We start from the raw sequence: 18,722 nt of genomic DNA, 5'->3' as shown, positions 1-18,722 counted from the left end.
AAATCATTAGAGTTGGGCTGATCAAGAACCCCCCGCTCCAGCACTGACCTCTTCATGGGCAGGTTTTGGCTGTTTGGCTCATGGCTATCTAATCTTGGGTCAACAGCATGCCTCCTGTGCAGGTAGGGTGTGTACCCTGCAGGCTCCTGCGTGGCTGGTACAAGATGATGAGTGGGAGACACTGTAACAGGGATGGGCACAAAGCAGGCTTGGGACAAAGATTAGACTCTGTCCTTGTCCCTGAGAAGGCAGATTCAAGATACCCAGTCATGCTTCACAAAACCCTACAGTGGCTCCAGTGGCAACTTGATTTAATTAAGACAACATAGCTCTTTTACGGCCAGAAGAAACTTTAGAGTGTCCATTCCCACCCCCTCATTTTGTAGATGAAAAAACTCAGGCACACTGAAGTCATAATTTGCCCAAGGCTATTCAGCACGTAACTAGAACAAAATAAATTGAAACATTTGCGTATTGCCAATGAAAATGTAAAATAGGGCTGTCATTGTGGGAAATGGTGTGCTGGGAGGTTCCCCTCCACACCAAATTATACACAGGATTATCAGCTACTCAAAAGAGCTGGAAACAGACTCCAACAGATCTCCATGCTCATAGCGGTGCCATGAAAAAAAAAAAAGGTGAAATCCAAATGATCGCTGATGGGTGAGTGGATAAACAAAATGCAGTATTGCTGGACAGTTGAATGTGATTCAGCTGTGGTGAGGAAGGGAGTTTTGAACATGCTAAAGCATGGATGAACCTTGAGGTTCGTTCTACTCAGGAAATAAGCTGGACAACAATGGGCAAATGCGATCATCTGTCAGGTGCTCACAGTCATAGAGATCAAAAGTAGACCGTGGTTCCAGATGCTGGAAGGAGGTGGGAAGGGGGTGTTTGTGTTGAGGTTCATTTTGGGAAAAAGAAAGTTCTAGAAATGGAAAGGGTGATGGTTGTACAGCAAGGTGGTAAACTTAAGGCCACTGAGCTGTGCAGGACACACACCTTATGTGGAATTTGCCACAAAGAAAAGGGGGGATTGGCAGAAACATGGAGTTAGAATCCAGGTCATCCTGACTCAAGCAGCATTGCTCCCCATGAAGAAGTAACTTTCATCCTTAGAACCCCACATTTCTGGCCTCCAAAATTACCCCATGAGTGGATGCTTTCCTGTTTTACCAGAAGCATCACCCCATTGAGAAAGCTGCCAAGGTGGTGGGCACTTGCCACCCACAGTGTCAGTTCTCACCTGCTTCACATTTATAAAACAGACCTAGTGCTTCTCAGGATGGTCAGTTACAGGTGTCTAAAATGGCACCTTAGAATAACACAGTGGCATCAGAAACTGACCAGCTCTGGAAGGCACCCAGAATCCACATTCTGTCCATTCTTGTCAGATGCCTGGCCTGGGAATACCAAGGGGAAAAGACATGACCTTCCAATGTTACTCACAGTCTAGGAGGACAGAGAGTGGGCACAGGCACCGGGCACAGGGCCACGAAACACAAACTTTGGAGAGTTTGTTCTCTGGGGGTCAGGACAAAGAAGGTAACCTGAGGACAACACCAAAGGAAATGACACTTATACTGAAAGTTAAAGTGCCACCAAGGGTTCTGCAGCATAAAGGACAGGGAGGCAAGAATTCTAGGAAGAGGAGGAAATGACTTGTCAAACCTCTGAGGTAGGAAGTAGCAGTTCTGAGAATTGCTCTTTCAGATTCTGCACCACTGAAATGTTGGGGCAGAGAAGATCAAGTTGAAGTGAGCGCTGATGAACTAGGGAGACGCCAAGGTGCTGGTATGATAGTCCTCCCTGACCTGGGGTTCTGCTTTCTTCCAAGATTTCATGCATGTACAGTCAGCCATGAGGCAAAAATATTAATTGGAAGACCCCAGAGCTAATTCAGAATTTTTCAATAATATTTATTACATTGTATTATTGTAGTTGTTCTATTATTATTATTGGCTGTTAATCTCATCCCATGTCTAATTTGCAAACTAATCTCTATCATAGGTATACATGGTAGGAAAAAAACGTAGTAACGTGTAAGGTTTCATAGCATCTAGTTCCAGGCAGTCATGGGGAGATTTGGAGGTCTACATATACAAAGGGACCTTCAAAAAACTCATAGAGAATATCCATTATGAAAAATTTGCATAGATTTCAACTGGTTTTGTACCAAAATAAATGTATCTCTTAGTTCCATTTTACTGCAAAATTTTTTAAGAGGCAGAGAAACAGACAGAATTTGCTGTTTAGGCCTAAAACTGTTTAAACCCCTAAACTGTTTACCCCTAAAACTGTTAAAACCCCCTAAACTTGCTGTTTAGCCCACAACAGCCAGGGCTGGGGCAGGGCTGAAACTGAGAGATAGGAACTCAATCCGGATCTTCTATCTTTTTCTCTTTTTAAAGATAGATTTGTTTGGAGAGGGGGGTGGGGAGAGAGAGAAATAGATCTTCCATTTACTGATTTATACCCTGCATGACTCCAGCGGCCAGAGCTGGGTCAGTCTGAAGCCAGGAGCCTCACTGGGGTCTCCCACGTGGGTGCATTAGCCGGGAGTCAGATTAGACGTTAGAATGACTTGAACTTGAACCTGTGTTCACATAGGATGCTGGTGCGGCAGACCGCAGCCCTAATCCCGGTCTTCTGTATGGCTGGAGGATCTTAAATCTGTTATTCTTATCTTCCAGTATACACATTAGTATACACGTTAGTATACACGTTAGTGTAAAGCTAGAGTCAGGAGCCCAGCTGGGTCTACAGTTGAGGCACCCCAACATAAGGGTTGGTGTCTTAAATGACGTCTTAACCACTAGGCTAAATGTCTACCTTGTACTTTTTAAAGTTCTCTCATAGAGGTTAAAGACCTCAGAGCTCCACCTGGCCCTCTGCATTCGGGAGGAGAGTGATGTCACTGTCAGGCCTTCTTCCGAAAGTCGGTGGTTGATGAGACACACTCCTTCTCATACCTGCTCGGACTCAGCTTGCGGCAGCACTTCGCGTCGTCACCTTCACCACTCCCCACTCCACCTCACCACCCCTGCCACGGTGCATGGAACGGGTCTTTGGTGTGTGACTATCTAAAAACTTCATGTGAACATGATGGGGGACAAAGGACACGCTTGTTTGAGAGCATTTCTCATGGGGCACAGAGTAAGCAGCTGAAAGGATGGATGGATCACACACAACGTTTTTAGCTTAGAATTTGTATCTAGGGGGAAAAAACAAGCAGTTCCAAATCATTGATCCAAAGACAACCTTGTCTGCCCCAAGCTGGATGCATGGAAGAGTCTTTTTCTTGCCTTTCTGCATTTCTCGTCTTTGCTTTAAATGTATCAGTTAAATATTCATAGGAGAGGACTTTTAAGTAAGTTCATTTAGAAAAAATGCTGAAATCCATGCAGTTGAGGAAGTTTTGAAAAAGTTCTTATATCATGAGAAAACTGGGTGGATTTCAGAATTTTTGCACCTTGTCTTTTAATTTTAATTCTGTTTTTTTTTCTAGAGTTACTCATTTTCTTTGAAAGGCAGAGTGATAGAGAGGGGTCTTCCTTCCATTTGGTCACTCTCCAAATGCCTGCATCAGCTGGGGTTGGGCCAGCCTCAAATCAGGAGCTTGGCACTCCATCTAAGTCTCCTGTGAAGGTTCAGGGACCCAAGAATTTGGGCAGCATTCCCCCTGCTTCCCCAGGTGCATTGGCAGGCAGTGGGATGCGGAGCAGAGCAGCTACGACAAGAGCCGGCTTCCATGTGGGGTGGCAGCCCTGCAGGCCGCCTCTTAACTCGCACCACCATGCCAGCCCCTTCTCTTTTTCCTCATTATTTCCTTCTTATTATTGTTTTCCATGACACATTTTTGTGGGTATAGAGATTTCTCCCTCCCTCCTTATTTTCTCTCATATTGTCACAGTAGTATAGACCTCTCGTAACAGTTAGAAATTTGACATTCTGCTATTTAAGTTCATTATGGCATTTTAGGTATAGGCAAAAGTCGAAAATCTGGTAACGTACTGTCAAGGTATGTTCAACAGTTCCATTTGGGAGTTCTCCATCTTGTGAGGAGTAGGAATAGACACAGCAATGTGTATTCACTTGCCAGCATGCTAGTTAGTCCGCATTAGAGATTTATCTGTAAGAATATGTATATATGCTTATTTACCTTATATATCTATCTTTTATATATTGCGTGAAGTCTGTTTTTTTTTAAAGATTTATTCAGTTTATTACAAAGTCAGATAGACAGAGAGGAGGAGAGACAGAGACGAAGATCTTCCGTCCGATGATTCACTCCCCAAGTGACCAGCAACGGGCCGGTGCGCGCCGTTCCAAAGCCGGGAACCAGGAGCCTCTTCCGGGTCTCCCACGCGGGTGCAGTGTCCCAGTGCATTGGGCCGTCCTCAACTGCTTTCCCAGGCCACAAGCAGGGAGCTAGATGGGAAGTGGAGCTGCCGGGATTAGAACTGGAGCCCATATGGGATCCCAGGGCGTTCAAGGCGAGGACTTTAGCAGCTAGGCCATGCCGCCGGGCCCGTGAAGTCTGTTTTGTTTTATATCAGAGAGAACATATGCTATTTGTCCTTTGGGGACTGGCTTATTTCACTGAGTATGATGGTCTCCAGTTGGAACCACTTTTTTGCAAATGGGAGGATTTAATTTTTTTTATGGACACCCCCTTCTAGTTTCATTTTTCATGAGTTTTTTGAATGAACCTTTGTATGCAGGCTGCAAATGAAGAATGAGCCCTCTGTGTGTTGTCAGAGAATAGATTACTAAACCTGCAATACCCTCGGATGTTAACAAAAAATAAACAGGGATGCACACTTGTGTAAAGAATAGATTCAGACATTCCAGAGTGCTGACCTTAACTACTTTAATGGCTTTTTTGAATGGCTTTGGAATAAATATTACATGTTTTCTGTCATTGCTATGTTATCAAGTTTCCTCAACTACCACTAAATGATCCCCCAAAGCTGATATTTTTGTCTCAAAAGCAGGCTTGTGTTTGCTTAGGGCTTTGGAGGTGGGGCTTTCAGTGACTGAAGACCTGGGACCTAGTGCTCGAGTCAGAGGTCAGAGCTTTGCTGAATCATCACATGGCTCAGTGCTGACTCAGAGGATGTCAGCACCCTGTCTGGATTCACACAGGTGGTGAGGTTAGCCAAGTGCAGGAAGGAGTGTGGGGCGTTCTCCTGAGACCTCTGTCAGTTCTGGAAGCATCACAAACTTGGCTGCAGAAAGAGAGCACAGTGTGCCTTTGTCCCTGAACCTTACAGAAGTTCTTGTGTGTGCAGGCATATGGGCCCATCTGTCATCAGACCTAGCAAGTTTCGCCATCCTGGCATTGTGGGCCACATTCCTCCTCAGCTTGATGCACAAAGGAGGCCACACTCTTAGCCCTGCACCTATCCTCAGGCAGTCAGTTCAAGGGACTTTGGCTGCTAGTCACTCTTCTCCCACCATGGTAAAAGATGGTTGCTCACGGGATCAAGCCAAAAGGTGACTGGTGAGCCAGGAGGAAATAAGAAAGAGGAGAAGAGAACGGGACCAAAGCAGTACACATGGGCCCACTTCCAAACATAGAGCTGGCTTTGCTAACGTGGTTAAGGGAGACTCTAAAGAAGGGTATTGGAAGTCCTTGCCAAGACTGGAGTTCCCAGAAGGTGTAGAACTGACCCCAGGCTCCTGGTGGGGCGAATATGTTTCAGAAATGAACATTTACTCACAGATCATGGCTGGTGTTGGCAGACAGTGGAAAACCATGGACCTCCCCAGAGACTTCACATTTGGTGTATTTTTAAAATCATGCAGTTTTATTAGAATGATCATCCTCAACATCTTTCCCCTCATTAGATTCCAAATTTCCCAAGGATGGAGAACATGATATTTTATGTATAGGGAGCAGTGCAAAGAGATTTTGTTTTTACGTATTTATTTATTTATTTATGTATTTATTTATATGAAAGAGCTACAGAGACAGAAAACGAAAGGCAGACGAGGTCTTGCATTTGCTGGGTCACTGCCCGGATGGCCACAACAGCCAGCGCTTGGCCAATCCAAAGCCAGGGTCCTAGAATGCCATCTGGATCTCCCACATGGGTGGCAGGAACCCAAGCACTTGCGCCATCTTCCATTGATTTTTCTAGGCCATTAACCAGGATTTGGATCAGAGGCAAGGTATTGAGGACACAAAGCAGTACCCATATGGAATGCAAGTGCTGCAGGTAGCAGCCTTATTTGCTGTATTGTAATGCCAGCCCTGGTTTTTCTGCTTTCAACGCAGTACTCATAACACATACCTCTTTTCAACTCCATCTGCACTAGGAGCATAGAGAAATTAAAGTTTTGTAAAATGAGCATAGGGACATACTCTGTGTGAAGTTTTGCTGACCTACATCTGTGTCACAAGAGCTCTCTGCTTTAAGTTAGAAAACTTCTTGTGAGCTGATGTCATATACTTTTGTTTTTGCTTTTCATTTTATGCTGGGCAACTATCAAAGATGGATCATTTTTAGCAGGTGGTTATGCTCCAAATATGTGATTTCTATTTTTTGTAAACTTTTACAAAGTAGAAATATAGAGATTCTGGTTTATTCCACAAATGTCCACACTGGCCGGAGCTGATCTTAGCTATAGCCTGGAGCTCAGAACCCAACCCAGGTCCTTTCCCATGGGTGGCAGGAACCCAGTCACCTGAGCTATTACTGCTGCTTCCCAGGTCTGCATTAGCAGGGAGCTGGAGGCATGGACCAGGTCCAGGAGTCAACCCAAGCACTCTGATGTGGGATGCAGACATCTACAACACTAGGCTAAACACCCATCCCAGCACTTGACCACTTACTTTGGACCTCAAAGATAACATGTATCCATTATAAAGAAGGAAAGTGATCAGGGTTGAAAATAAAGAACATCATGTCATAAGCCCTTGGAGAATCCTTTCTTAGCCATTCAGCTCTTCTCAATAGCTACAGAAGTTTGTGGGAAAATAGAAATACAAGGTTTTTACTTTGGTGTAAAAAAAGAAAATTCAAAATCCATGCAAAAATGTGAGGTCTTCAAAAAGTTGATGGAAAAAATGTATTTTCTTTAAAAAGTATGCAGTGATTTCAAAACTGTGTGTTTGATTCCATTTGGTGTGAGTTTTCTGCAGTTCTCTCCTAGCTGGTGCAACTGGGGTCCAACGCTGCCTCTTACTTTACCGCTTGGATGCTACTGGGGAGCAATGACATTACCCCTCTGTTAAAGCAGCTGAAGACCAGTTTGCCAGTAATAAAACCAAATCTACTAACAGCATTGGCCTTAGCCTAGTGCATGACCTTGAACTTCCATCCCTGAAACTTGCCTCTGACCTTCCCCTGCTTTGAACCAACATCATGTCATGACCTAAAGGAAGCCTCTAAGATGACCTGGGATCCAGTCAATGTAGTAAATCTTACAAGGCACAGGGATGGTCAACTATTAGAAACATTTTCATGGAATTGAGTGGTCTCTGAAAGGGTTGCTGGATTCCTGTCACGGACAGGATGGAAGACGTAGCCCACTGACCCGCTGCTGATTTTTGTTTTATTCCTGCCATACTCTTGAAGGACTAGGAGCAACACAGGGCATTTATTCAGGAGATTTCCTAAGGAGGAAATGAAGTAGAGTATGTGTCTGAGATCTCTCTGAATGATCTGATCCAGATTCATTAAGCCTGCCAGGGCTAACCTAACACTGGCAACCCACTTACCCACATGTCCACGCCAACAACTTTTTTCTATTATTATTATTTTGAAAGACAAGTTCACTTCAGACCCAAGGGATCTGTGGCCTCTGTGATGGAGGAGGTTCAGCCATCTTGAGCATATCAGCCCAACGCTCCCAGAATGTGAGTGATAAATCCACAGAGGAGGAAAGCATCAGTGGCAGACTGCTGAGGTTGGCACAGACTGTGGACACTCATCTCTCCTCCCACCTAATTTCAGACAAGTCCATCAGGTTTTGCTGGAAATTCTTCCAGTGAAACAATCATGGGCCTCCCATTATTGGATGGCATTGAATTCTGTTTTTAAGAAATGTTCTTCATTTGTGTGTGAGACAGAATCAGACAGTGTTCCATTCACTGATTCACTGTCCACAACAGATCCCAAGCTAGGAGGCCAGAAATCAGCCCGTGTCTCCCATGTGGATGGTAGGGAGTCAGTCACTTGAGCTGTCACTGCTGCCTCTCAGGGTATGCATTAGCAGGAAGCTGGAGCCGGGAATTGAAGCCAGATGTTCCCATGTGGGTTGTAGGCATCCTGGTTGGATGCAGTTTTCATGAACTTCTGGAGGGTCCTTGATGAGCAGGGTTAGCACCAAAATAAACAACTGTATTCATTACATTTCCATGAACTTTCTCAGTACCCTTGAGGAGTTCTCAGCTGCTTACCAAGCTCTAACTTTATTCAAAACAGCTTTATTCTTGCCTTTACCTTCACTATCCTCACCAGCCATTCCAGCCGCTCCTGCCCATCCAGTGCTGAGTGACGCCCAGCAGGGTGGTCTCTGTGATGACTGTGCTGATGGCCTGTCACCGCCCACCCTGCTCACTTCCATCCCGGCTGAGTCTGAGCAGGCCAGAGCAGCTCCCTTGGTCTGACCCCACCACTGTTCGACAGCAGCACCCAGTTGTACCAAGGAAGATTCAGCCTCCCCCCCAAAAATACCCCTTGCCCAGCAGACTAGCTTCAGCTGAAGTGTGGCTGTGTGGCCCTGCCTCTGTCTCTAGAATAATGCCTCAGAAGAGCCAGCCCCCAGGCCTGCTGTGTCTCCTTTGCTCTGCTGCCCGGTCCACTCGTTCACCTGCCCAGCCCTGTCCTGCCTCCGCAGCTGCCCTGATCTCAGAGGCCTGTTGTCCCAACGTGTGTGCCTCATCCTGCAGCCAGTACAAAGGACTATGAAAGAACAGGGACTGGTGAGTTCCCCTCACTGGGTCAGACTCTCCTGACACTGGCGACAAAAGATATACAGGAGCCTGTGGCTTGCACACAGGTTGCTCTGGGTCAGCCCCAGGGACAGCTCAGCTTTGCATTGGAGAGGGTTTGGCAGCCCTGGTTGTGAACCCCGCTCTGTTCTGTGCCCCATGCTCTATCCCTGCCCTCCTCCCCGAGACTCGGCTTAGAATCATAAATGCCCTCTTACCATTTGATAGCTGTCCCTGGAATATTGATGGCATTGGGAATGTCCTGTGGCCTGGTTTTCCCCCCCTCCCGGCTCACCAGTGCCAGCCACTAACTCGCTCTGCCCTTTGTTTAATGTCTGAAATTGAATGAAAGGATAAGGTTATTTTCTTTGTCCAACAGCCAAATCCAACTATTAGGTGGGAAATTCAGTGTTCTTTGGCTCCTGGAAGAAAATCCTATTAGTCTAATTGCTCTCTTTATACAACTAGTTCTCATTCCGTGCAATCAGATGCTGGAAGAGGACACGGTGCTGTCAACCACTGCCGACATTTTGGCGAGTTTCAAAGTGTGTTTGGATTCTGTTGTCTTGGGGCTCGTACTGACACAGGGTCAGCTTAAGCTCTGCCATCTGGAATGTGTGACAGCTCCAAGCCAAAGCTGCTTCAGGTAGCACAGCCTTTGCGACATGATCAGTCCTGTCCCCAATGCCAGAGCTACACCAAGTCACTCCCTCTTACTCATCTGTACACACAGCAGCCCTCTTCTCTTTTCACACAGATCCAATGCACATGAAAACCTGAGTGTTCTGTGTATCCTTGCTTTAAGACTTCCTTAGAGACGATTCGCTGTCAGAAATGCTACTTTTCCAAGACCATGCCTGCCACTCCCCATTAGAACCTGGGCTAGGAAGCCCCTCTTACTGTGTTTCTTGGCTGCCATAAAGAGTAGCCAGGAGGCCAGCTGGCCTTCAGGGTCAAGGCCAACCCCGAGTGGTTTATTAGGATCCTCACAGATATGTCTGTTTCTGGAAGGCTTCCATCTTTCCTATGTACTTTGCATTGGTGATTACATCCTGGCATGATGAAGTACAGGAAGATCTCTGGCGTGGCTGAGAAATGAGAGGTCCAGTGATGTTAAGAGATTTGCCTCCAAGGTCACAGAGCTGCTCCAGGCTAGAACTGGCCTACAAACACTGGTGGTTGAACTGCAGAACCTGACATTAACCTCCCTGTCTTCAATATCAGAGGTCTTCCTAGCTCCTTCATGTGAGGGCGCTTCCAAAAATTCACAGATAGTGGAATTGAAAAGATGCCTGTATTGCGGTATCAAAAAAATTTGAAATCCACACATCTTCAAAAAGTTGACTGAAAAAAGAGTGGAATGAAAAAACTCCATGTGGATTCACAAATGGTTTTCACCCAATACACGTACCTTTTAGTTCCATTTTGCCATGAACTTTTTGAAGCCCCCCTCCTCCCCCAACAAAGTTCCTCTCCTGGTTTGCAGGCAGCTCAAGAGCTTCTTGCATAAGCCCAGCCCCATCCCACACATTTCCCCCAAGGAGGTGGCAGGCAGGGGAGAGGGAAGACTGGTTTGTGCCTGCTGTGGGCACACCTTCTCTGCAGACTGCTGTGAAGTTGCCAGAGCCCGAGGCCGGCTGTCTCTGAGTCCCATGGTAGCCCCCACTCCCTGTAAGGGCCCCCCACCCAGGGCAGGTTATGCAGGGGAGTCCCTCTCCTCACCCCCCACCGACATCCCGCATGGACTCAGATTTTCCACCCAGCCGCTCTTACTGCTCTTACTCTCTCTCCGCAGCTTGCAAGGCGCTTTCATCAGCCCTGGAAAAGCTCCTACTTCCTTTAGCAAGTGTGCCAGACACTTCCCTGCACTCACATGGTTTTCCTTCCTGGCTGGCGTGGCCGTGTGGCCCTTAGTCAGGAAGAGGGTCATTTGAGGTGAGCTACATTTGAAGTAGAACCTTAGGTCTACTAGGTCTAGACCAAAGGGATTGCTCGACACAGAGTCCTTGTGGAGCTTGTTTGGCTTTTGGGTTCCCTTAGGGACAACAGCAAATAGAAAACGTTTTCTGCAAAGGGGTTGTTATATCATTATGGTTCACAGCAGCGGGATGGGTTTTAGGAAGGGGCCAGTGTCATGCCTAGGATAGCAAGCAGGACCTCTGGCCTCTAACTGTTCTAAGTGTGGACCATTGCAGGTTTCAGACCTGGGACCAGTGGCTTTGGAGGGGTGTCACAGTGGGGCTGCAAGCCTCCTTCACCCTTTCTGTGTCACGAGCACCCCGTCACCGCTCCCCCTTCTGGCTCCTGTTCTGGTTTGTTTCACCAGTGAGGCCATGGGAATGAGAGGCAACCCAGTGGGCCTCTGCTACTGCCCCAACTACTGGCCCTCGTCTCAGGGGAGGTATGCAGGCCCAGTGTTCCAGAACAGTCCATTTTCTGAAAGAAACTGCAAAAATCTGACTGCTGTGTGATGTAAAACTTCCTAGGTGTTGAGTGCTCGAGAAGTAACTGCAGTTATTTTAAAACATTTTAGGGACCAAACAAAATGTGTCTGAGACATGGGGCTTGCCCCAGGTCTGCACTGTCTCCCTCCCCACAGCCTTCTCTGCCCTCCCTCTGCCACCTGCAGTGTTCCTGAGAGTTAGGGGTCTGGACCTGTACCCCAGAGTGATGCCACAAATCCCCCCCCCATGTGGATGCCTGTGCCCTTCAGCTGCAAGACAGAACTCCCAGACTCAGCAGATGGGAAGGCCCTGCTTAACCAAATACTAACAGAGAGGTTCTCCAGCAGTTGGTAGGTTTACTCGGGAGTGAGCATTGCAGTCTTCGCACTGCAGTTGATGCTCTGCCTGTTCAGGAGGGTTGAGGCTGAAGAAGCTTTAAACACAGAATGAGCACCCAGTGCTTGGTACAGGGGTCACTAGTCAGGGTGGCATCAGCCCCAGCTTGAGCAGGCAACAAAAGCACTTCTCACCTAAGGCTGTGGTTCTGGCAGATCACTTTTTTTTTATGGGCATACATGGGCACCTTAAAATGTTTGTAGGGGGATAGGGCCAGCACAATGGCTCACCTGGTTAATATTCTGTCTGCAAGTATCCCATATATGGGCTCCAGTTGAATAAATCTTTTTAAAAATATATTGAACTACAGGGATCAGTGTTACGGTGCATTGGGCTAAGCTGCCACCTATAATGCCTGCATCCCATATGAGCACCTGTTCAAGTCTCAGCTGCTCCACTTCCCATCCAGCTCTCTGCTGATGGCCTGGGAAACGATGGAGGATAGCCCAAGTGCTTGGCTCCCTGCACCTATGTGAGAGACCCAGATAAAGCACCTGGTTCCTGGCTCTGGTGTGGCGCAACCACAGGGGAATAAACCAGTGAGTGGAAGCTGTTTTCTATCTTTACGTCTGTCTCCATGGCTCTGCCTTTCACAAACAAATCCTTTTAAAAAAATGTACCAACTTACAAAGAATAATTTGCTGCTCTGTTCCCTTTCCTGTTACTCAACATCCCTGCTTCATCAGACAATCAGAAAGAGCCTTGTGATCTTAAACTCAGCTGTTCCCCCAGCTTCAGGCGATTGGTGGATTCTGTCCGTTCTTTCCCCCATAATCCTCTGGGACTCGCTCCCAACCTTCCCTTCTTGTTAACTAGAAACCCTCCTAGAGTCTGACGCCCTTGAGCTGTCTCAGCTGTTCCCTCAGCCACCTACCTGTTCAAACCACCTATCCTAACCTTCCTGAGTTCATCTGACAGTGGCCAGGGTCATTTCCTGATCACAGGGCAGCTCTGGTCAGGGGTATCCTACTGCCCCCCTCTCCTCCTACAAATATGCTTTTTAAGGTATTTGAGTGAATGTATAGCATCATTTTTTTTTAAAAGACAGAGTTTTCATCCACTGTTTCACTCCCCAGATACCTGAAAGAGTTCTTGAGTGGGGCGAAGCTCTGAAAGCCAGCACTTCAACCCAGGTCTCCATTGTGGGTGACAGGAGCTCAATGCCTGGAGCTCCCACTGCTGCCTCCCTGGGCATGTGTTAGCTGGAAGGTGGAGTTAGGAGCTAGGTGTTCTGACGTGGAATGGTTGGTGTCCCAGCCAAGCATCTTTACCACCAGGCCAAATGCCTGTCTCTCACGAAGTTACTGAAGTCCCCAGGGCTGAATTTCCCATCTGTCTTCAGCAGTAAAAGTTGGGCTTTGCACCTGTGGGCCTTTGAAAAGCGCCTCCAAACCAGCACACCTGTGCCTTCAATGTCTTCTCCCTGGGAGGAGAAGCCATTAAGCCGGTCAGTGTCTTTGTTTCCTACGAGCTGCCCTTTGAAGTTGGGGGCATTGTATGAGGCAGATCCTGTCAGGTGGACCACTCAGCACTCACCGCTCATCACTTCCTGCTGTCCTGGAGCTGTAATTTCTGGCCACCTGGCAGGGCGGGGATAGCCACCTTCACCAAGACCTTTGCGTCTCTTGTACCATCAAAAAGTCTTGCTTTTGATTAATTCTGTAAATTTGGCTTCTCAAGGGTTTCTGTAAACATGGGATTACTTTGGTGTAATTCATAGGTCAGACTTGAGAAAGCGTGCTCGGGGCCTGTCGTGTGTTCTCCATACGACAGTTATGTAAGTTAAGTTACCTGCTTACAGATAGTTTACAGATAACGTTCAATGAGCCAAAATGGAACTTTTTTACCCTAGACAATTTTCCTTGGAAATGGGCAATTCCGTTTGCCTGGGTGTTTGGGAAATACAGAACCATGTTTTGCCCATGAAAAGTGAATTAGCCCATCCCAATCCCCGGGCAAGATGTACTCAAAACACTTGGGCATTTTGTGAAAGCAATGGTAGCCCAAAACATCTCTTAGGAGCTCAACACTGGAGTTTCCCAATCAAATAAACACAGTTGCTCAAGTCTGTGGCAATGCTTGTCGTTTTTGGTCTGTGCGGAAACCAAGTCTTAGTCATCGAATTTATTTCAAAATGGGGGCAGCACTGGTGTTGTGGCACGGCGAGGTTAAGCCACCACCTGCAATGCCATATGGGTCTTGGTGGTTCTGTCCCCTGCGAATGCACCTGGAAAAGTTCCTGCCCTCTGCCAAGCCCCAGCTGTTACTGCCATGTGGAGAGCGAACAAACCAGCAAGGAGAGATAGATCTCTCTCCCTCTCACCCCCATGATCTCCAAAATGCTGTCTATCAGATAAACCTGTAAACAACAAAATCAGAACAAAATGGACAGCCGCCATTGAAACACCACGTCTCCGTAGCACAGTGCTTGAGTCCAAGTCCCAGGTCCACTTCCAGTCCAGCTTCCTGCTAATGGACAGCCTGGTGGGCAGCAGGCAATGGCTCGAGCGAACAGGTCCCTGCCACCCACGTGGGAGACCCGAATCCTACTTTCCTCCTGACCCAGCCCCGGCCATTGCAGGCATTTGTGAAGCGAACCAGTAAGGAGCTCTTTGTCTTTGTTCCTGCCTCTCAAATTAATGAATTATCAATTTTTGAATGAGAGGGAGCATCGTTGGAAAGCTGCATGTAAAATTCTTGTAAACCTTTGCTGCAGAAAAATAGTCTCAGAGCCCCAAACTCAAGCTTTTCCACCCTTACTACTGCTTTACACAGGTCTTTGCAAACAATGACTGTCTCCTGTTTTTAGTCTGATCTTGCCAGGAAGCAGAAGTCCTGGGCCAGACGGTCAGGTGGTCAGGTCTCTGGGAAAAACGGCACAGCTGTCTCCCCAAAGCAGCCCATTCATGAGGTGCTGGCTGGCCACAGCTACAGCACGACTGGAGAAAGGTGTACTGTGTAATGGGTGCTTTTCCTGCAACAGGAAAGAAACTACGTAGTGTTTCCAGAGAAGTGAGCCCTTGAGCCTTCTGCTAGTGGCCGTAGCTGCCATGGGAGTGGGCAAGGCCGTAAATCCACATCACAGCTGCGCCTGTGAGACGTGATTCATGTCGGCTGGGCTGCCCGCGATGGAAAATCCAGCTCGTGAAGCAGGAGCAGCCAGCAGGCTTGCCACAAGCCTGGGTGCCAGGGCCAGGGCCCACCCGCCCGCCCGCCTGCCCGCCTGCCTGCCTGCCTGCCGGCCAACCCGGACCATCTCTGTGGCAGATGAATGAGTGATTAACCCTCTCCCCCACCCTGTCCGTGTCTCCCTCAGTTCATGACCAAGAACCCCACCATGCGCCTGGGCAGCCTGACCCAGGGAGGAGAGCACGCCATCCTGAGACACCCTTTCTTTAAGGAGATCGACTGGGCCCAGCTGAACCACCGCCAGCTCGAGCCGCCCTTCAGACCCAGGATCGTAAGTGTTCGAGGTTGTTGTGGATCTGCGCTCCATCCCTTGGGCTGAGCACAGATGTAGGCAGACATCGGGGAACCTTCCCCGGAAGGGGGGCTGGTCCTTATCGCCGACATGTGTACACAGGTGTACCTCACAAGGTCCTCCCCTCTCTCCTGCCCTGGGTCCTTCCCTGCTTATTGAAGGAAAATCTCCCAGAATCTAGGAGGACTGGAACTTTCCAGATCTCCCCAGAAGAGGCTGGCCGAATGGAAAGTCAGTGCTCTCTGTGTTTTCCTCATGCTCCCTAGTCAGGGTGCCTGTGGGCTCCCCTAGCTCCCAGGAACACAGAGTATGGGACATGGCTGGAGAGCCTGGGCTCTGTCACAACCACTGCAGCTCTCATCTCAGCCCAGAACAGGCCAGGTCCCACGGGCCCAAGGAGTCCTGAGAGCAGCCAGGACCCCTGTCCAGGCTGCTCAGCAGCGTGACACGGCAGCCCCAGGACAGTCCAGCATGGCCCCAGAGCTGAGCTCCTGCTCCCTGTCGGTCAAGAATGCAGAGGAGCCAGATTAGCCATAAAGTTAGTTGAAAGGATTGACAGGGTTGCCCTGAAAGCAGAGAGAAAGATATTGAGCCAGAGAAGAGATGTGTTGGACTGAGGGAGATGCTGATTTGGGCATTGTTTGAGGAAGATATAAAATAGGGGGCCAGTGCACTGACTTAACTGGCTAATCCTCCATATCCAAGTGCTGGAATCTGATATCGGCATTGATTCATGTTCCAGCTGCTCCACTTCCCACCCAGCTCCCTGCTTATGACCTGGAAAAGCAGCAGAGGATGGCCCAAAGCTTTGGAACCCTGTATCTGTGTAGGAGATCTGGAGGAGGCTCCTTGCTCCTGGCTTCAGATAGGCTCATCTCCGACCATGAAAGCCATTTGGGGAGTGAACCAGCAGATACAAGATCTTTCTGCCTCTCCTTCTCTTTGTAAATCTTGCCTTTGCAATAAAAATAACTAATTTTTTTTAAGGATTGTAATTTTTAAAAAGTTGTAAAATACACAGCTTTTGAAAAAAGAGTGGGCTTACTTGGTCGGAGCCCCTTAAGCTTTGGACCCCAGTGCGTATTTGGCGTTAGGATGCTCGTGTCCCACAGCAGAGTGCCTGGGTTCCGTTCCTGGCTCCATCTGCAACTCCAGGGTCCTGCTACTATGGACCTTGGGAGGCAGCAGGAGCAGCACCCCCATGGGAGATCTGGCTTGGGGTCTGGACTACTGGCTCTGCCCTCAGCCCCGCCCAGCTGTTGTAGACTTTCACAGAGTGCATCACAGGATAGGAGTGCTGGCTGCCTGTGTCCCAAAAGCTACCTCTCCACTGCCTTATTAGTTAGTTTTCAAGAGTCGTTTCCTTCTCTGGACCTCCCCTGCCAGCTCCTCTGGGGTTGGACCCTGGGGAAAGCCTTGTGTTCAGAGGTGGATCCTACAGCCCTGACTGTGTAGCTGACGCAGGAGAGCTCGGTACACCTGAGTGCTGAGGGACATGAGAGTGCCCCCTAGGCTCAACATCCAAAGAGATGAGAGCAGCTCTGCATGTATGGAACTGGGTGCCACCAAGGGGACGGGAAGTAGGGACTCAGGACCCTTCTCACTCTTTGTTGACAAACATGAGCCTGCGTGTCTCTCCACGAGGCCCGATGGGAAGCAGAGCATAAGCCTGCATGTATCAGCTGGTGCGCATGGCCAGATGAATGCCTTATGTAGAAAGGCCAGCCTGCCCAGCGACACTTCCGTGGGCTTGGGGACTTGTAGTTGCTGTCAGAGGACTGAAGGCTGTGGACTCGCCCCAAGGCCCTGCTGACTCCCAATGTGCATGGCTCAAGAGCTGCCCCCGAGCCAGCCATCAGCCGGCTGCTGCAAGGGACCAAGTCCCGTGCGGACAGGGACCCCATGCTGACCCTTGTTTCTTGTCCCTCACAGAAATCCCGAGAAGATGTCAGTAACTTCGACCCTGACTTCATCAAGGAAGAGCCTGTTCTAACGCCCATGGATGAGGCGCACCTGCCTATGATCAACCAGGATGAGTTCAGAAACTTTTCCTACATGTCTCCAGAGCTGCAGCCCTAGCTCCACGGAGAGTGAGAGCCCGCTGGGAGGGAGCTTCAGCAGCATCGGCCTTAGAAGCAGCCACCTCGCCGTCTGTCCGTCCGTCCATCCAGGAGCAAGTGGAGGACTCTAGCATGCAGAGCTTCAAGAGAGCCACTCGTTCAAGTGCAGACGGAACCAGGGTGCTACCATGATGAGATCTGTGACAGTGGACACTGCTCAGCCTATGCGGTTCGGTGCCTCTTCAGGGCTTGGGGAGCTAACAGGTGGCAGAGAGAGATCCACTGGATCCTAGGCATTCTCTGCCCATCAGGCTTTTGACTTCAGAGAGACAAATCAAGATGTTCGTGGACCACTCCGTGTTCTTCTTCCAGCCAAGACCCTACTGCCTGCTGTCTTCAAGTTTCTCCATGCCTGTCAAGATTTCCAAGGCATGTCTGAGGCTGTGCATGGTTTTCCAAATAGAATGGTCTTCTCTGAAGCATCAGAAGACGGGCTCCCTAAAACCCACAGCTCAACACCCACCCCTGGGCTCCAAGGTGACTGCCATGACATTACTCTCAGACCCCAACTCCCAGTGCATTGATTGATATTTATTGAGCATCCAACAAACAGGTGCCACAGACCGCCATCACGTGAACCATGGTTTGGCATTTGTGCAGCTTTCTTGCGCTCAGCGTTCCATGAATTTACCTGAATGGCATTTGCATTCTGTGCAATGCCCTGTCCTCTCTGTCCCCCGCCCCCTCCCCACATCACTCAGTTTTCACAGAAGGATCACTGCCGCAGTGGCGATCTCCATAGGTGAGCTGGTGGGTTTGCGCCTGCTGTTTACCTGGAGTGTCTGACCAGGTTCCAAATACTTGGAACTCACCGCTCACGTCCACAGCCAGACTGACAACTTACATGTTAGCCATTTATTTAAGTTATGTTTTAAGAGACAGAGACATTTGATATACACTGTAATAATTAGAAACAGGTCTTGTAAACTGTGGGCCTACATTAAAGGCAGACCTTATAATACGTGCAGTTGGAAAATTTTATCTGGCTGAAAATAAATACATTTTGTAACAAAAAGAAATTGTTGGTCTAGCAAGCTTTGTCCCTCCACCCCCAACAATGAGGAGGAGTTTCTCTTCCATAGGAAACCTTTGGGCGCAAGGGATGGAACCCTTGGCTAAAAGCAGATGCCTGAGAGGTTGACATCTGCTTCCTGCGTGTGTCCTCAACTTGGAAGTGGCTCTCTCCTGGCCGCTGCTTCTCTTCTGAATCAGGATTATGACTGCTAGGCACTGTTGGAGCAGACTAACCCTCCACGTGTCATGGCGAGACAGAGTATTTATTTCTCCTTCCCAGAGTGCAAGTTCAATGGCCTCCTGTGTTTATAACTTGGCCATCT

At 48.5% G+C, this 18,722-nt stretch overlaps 1 protein-coding gene across 1 annotated transcript in view; it reads left to right on the top strand.

Moving 5' to 3' along the window:
• Positions 1-18,193, top strand: part of PRKCH (protein kinase C eta) — a 231,865-nt gene extending 213,672 nt beyond the window's left edge. The window contains exons 13-14 of the mRNA XM_004597630.4: positions 15,101-15,244; positions 17,198-18,193. Of these exons, the coding sequence (XP_004597687.2) occupies positions 15,101-15,244; positions 17,198-17,344 (291 nt within the window). The 3' untranslated portion in view covers positions 17,345-18,193. The remainder of the gene's footprint in view (positions 1-15,100; positions 15,245-17,197) is intronic.
• Positions 18,194-18,722: the final 529 nt, after the last annotated feature.

Source organism: Ochotona princeps, chromosome 26 (genome assembly GCF_030435755.1).
Source record: "Ochotona princeps isolate mOchPri1 chromosome 26, mOchPri1.hap1, whole genome shotgun sequence".
Taxonomy (NCBI): Eukaryota; Metazoa; Chordata; class Mammalia; order Lagomorpha; family Ochotonidae; genus Ochotona; species Ochotona princeps.
This window is presented reverse-complemented; position numbering and strand designations above follow the sequence as displayed.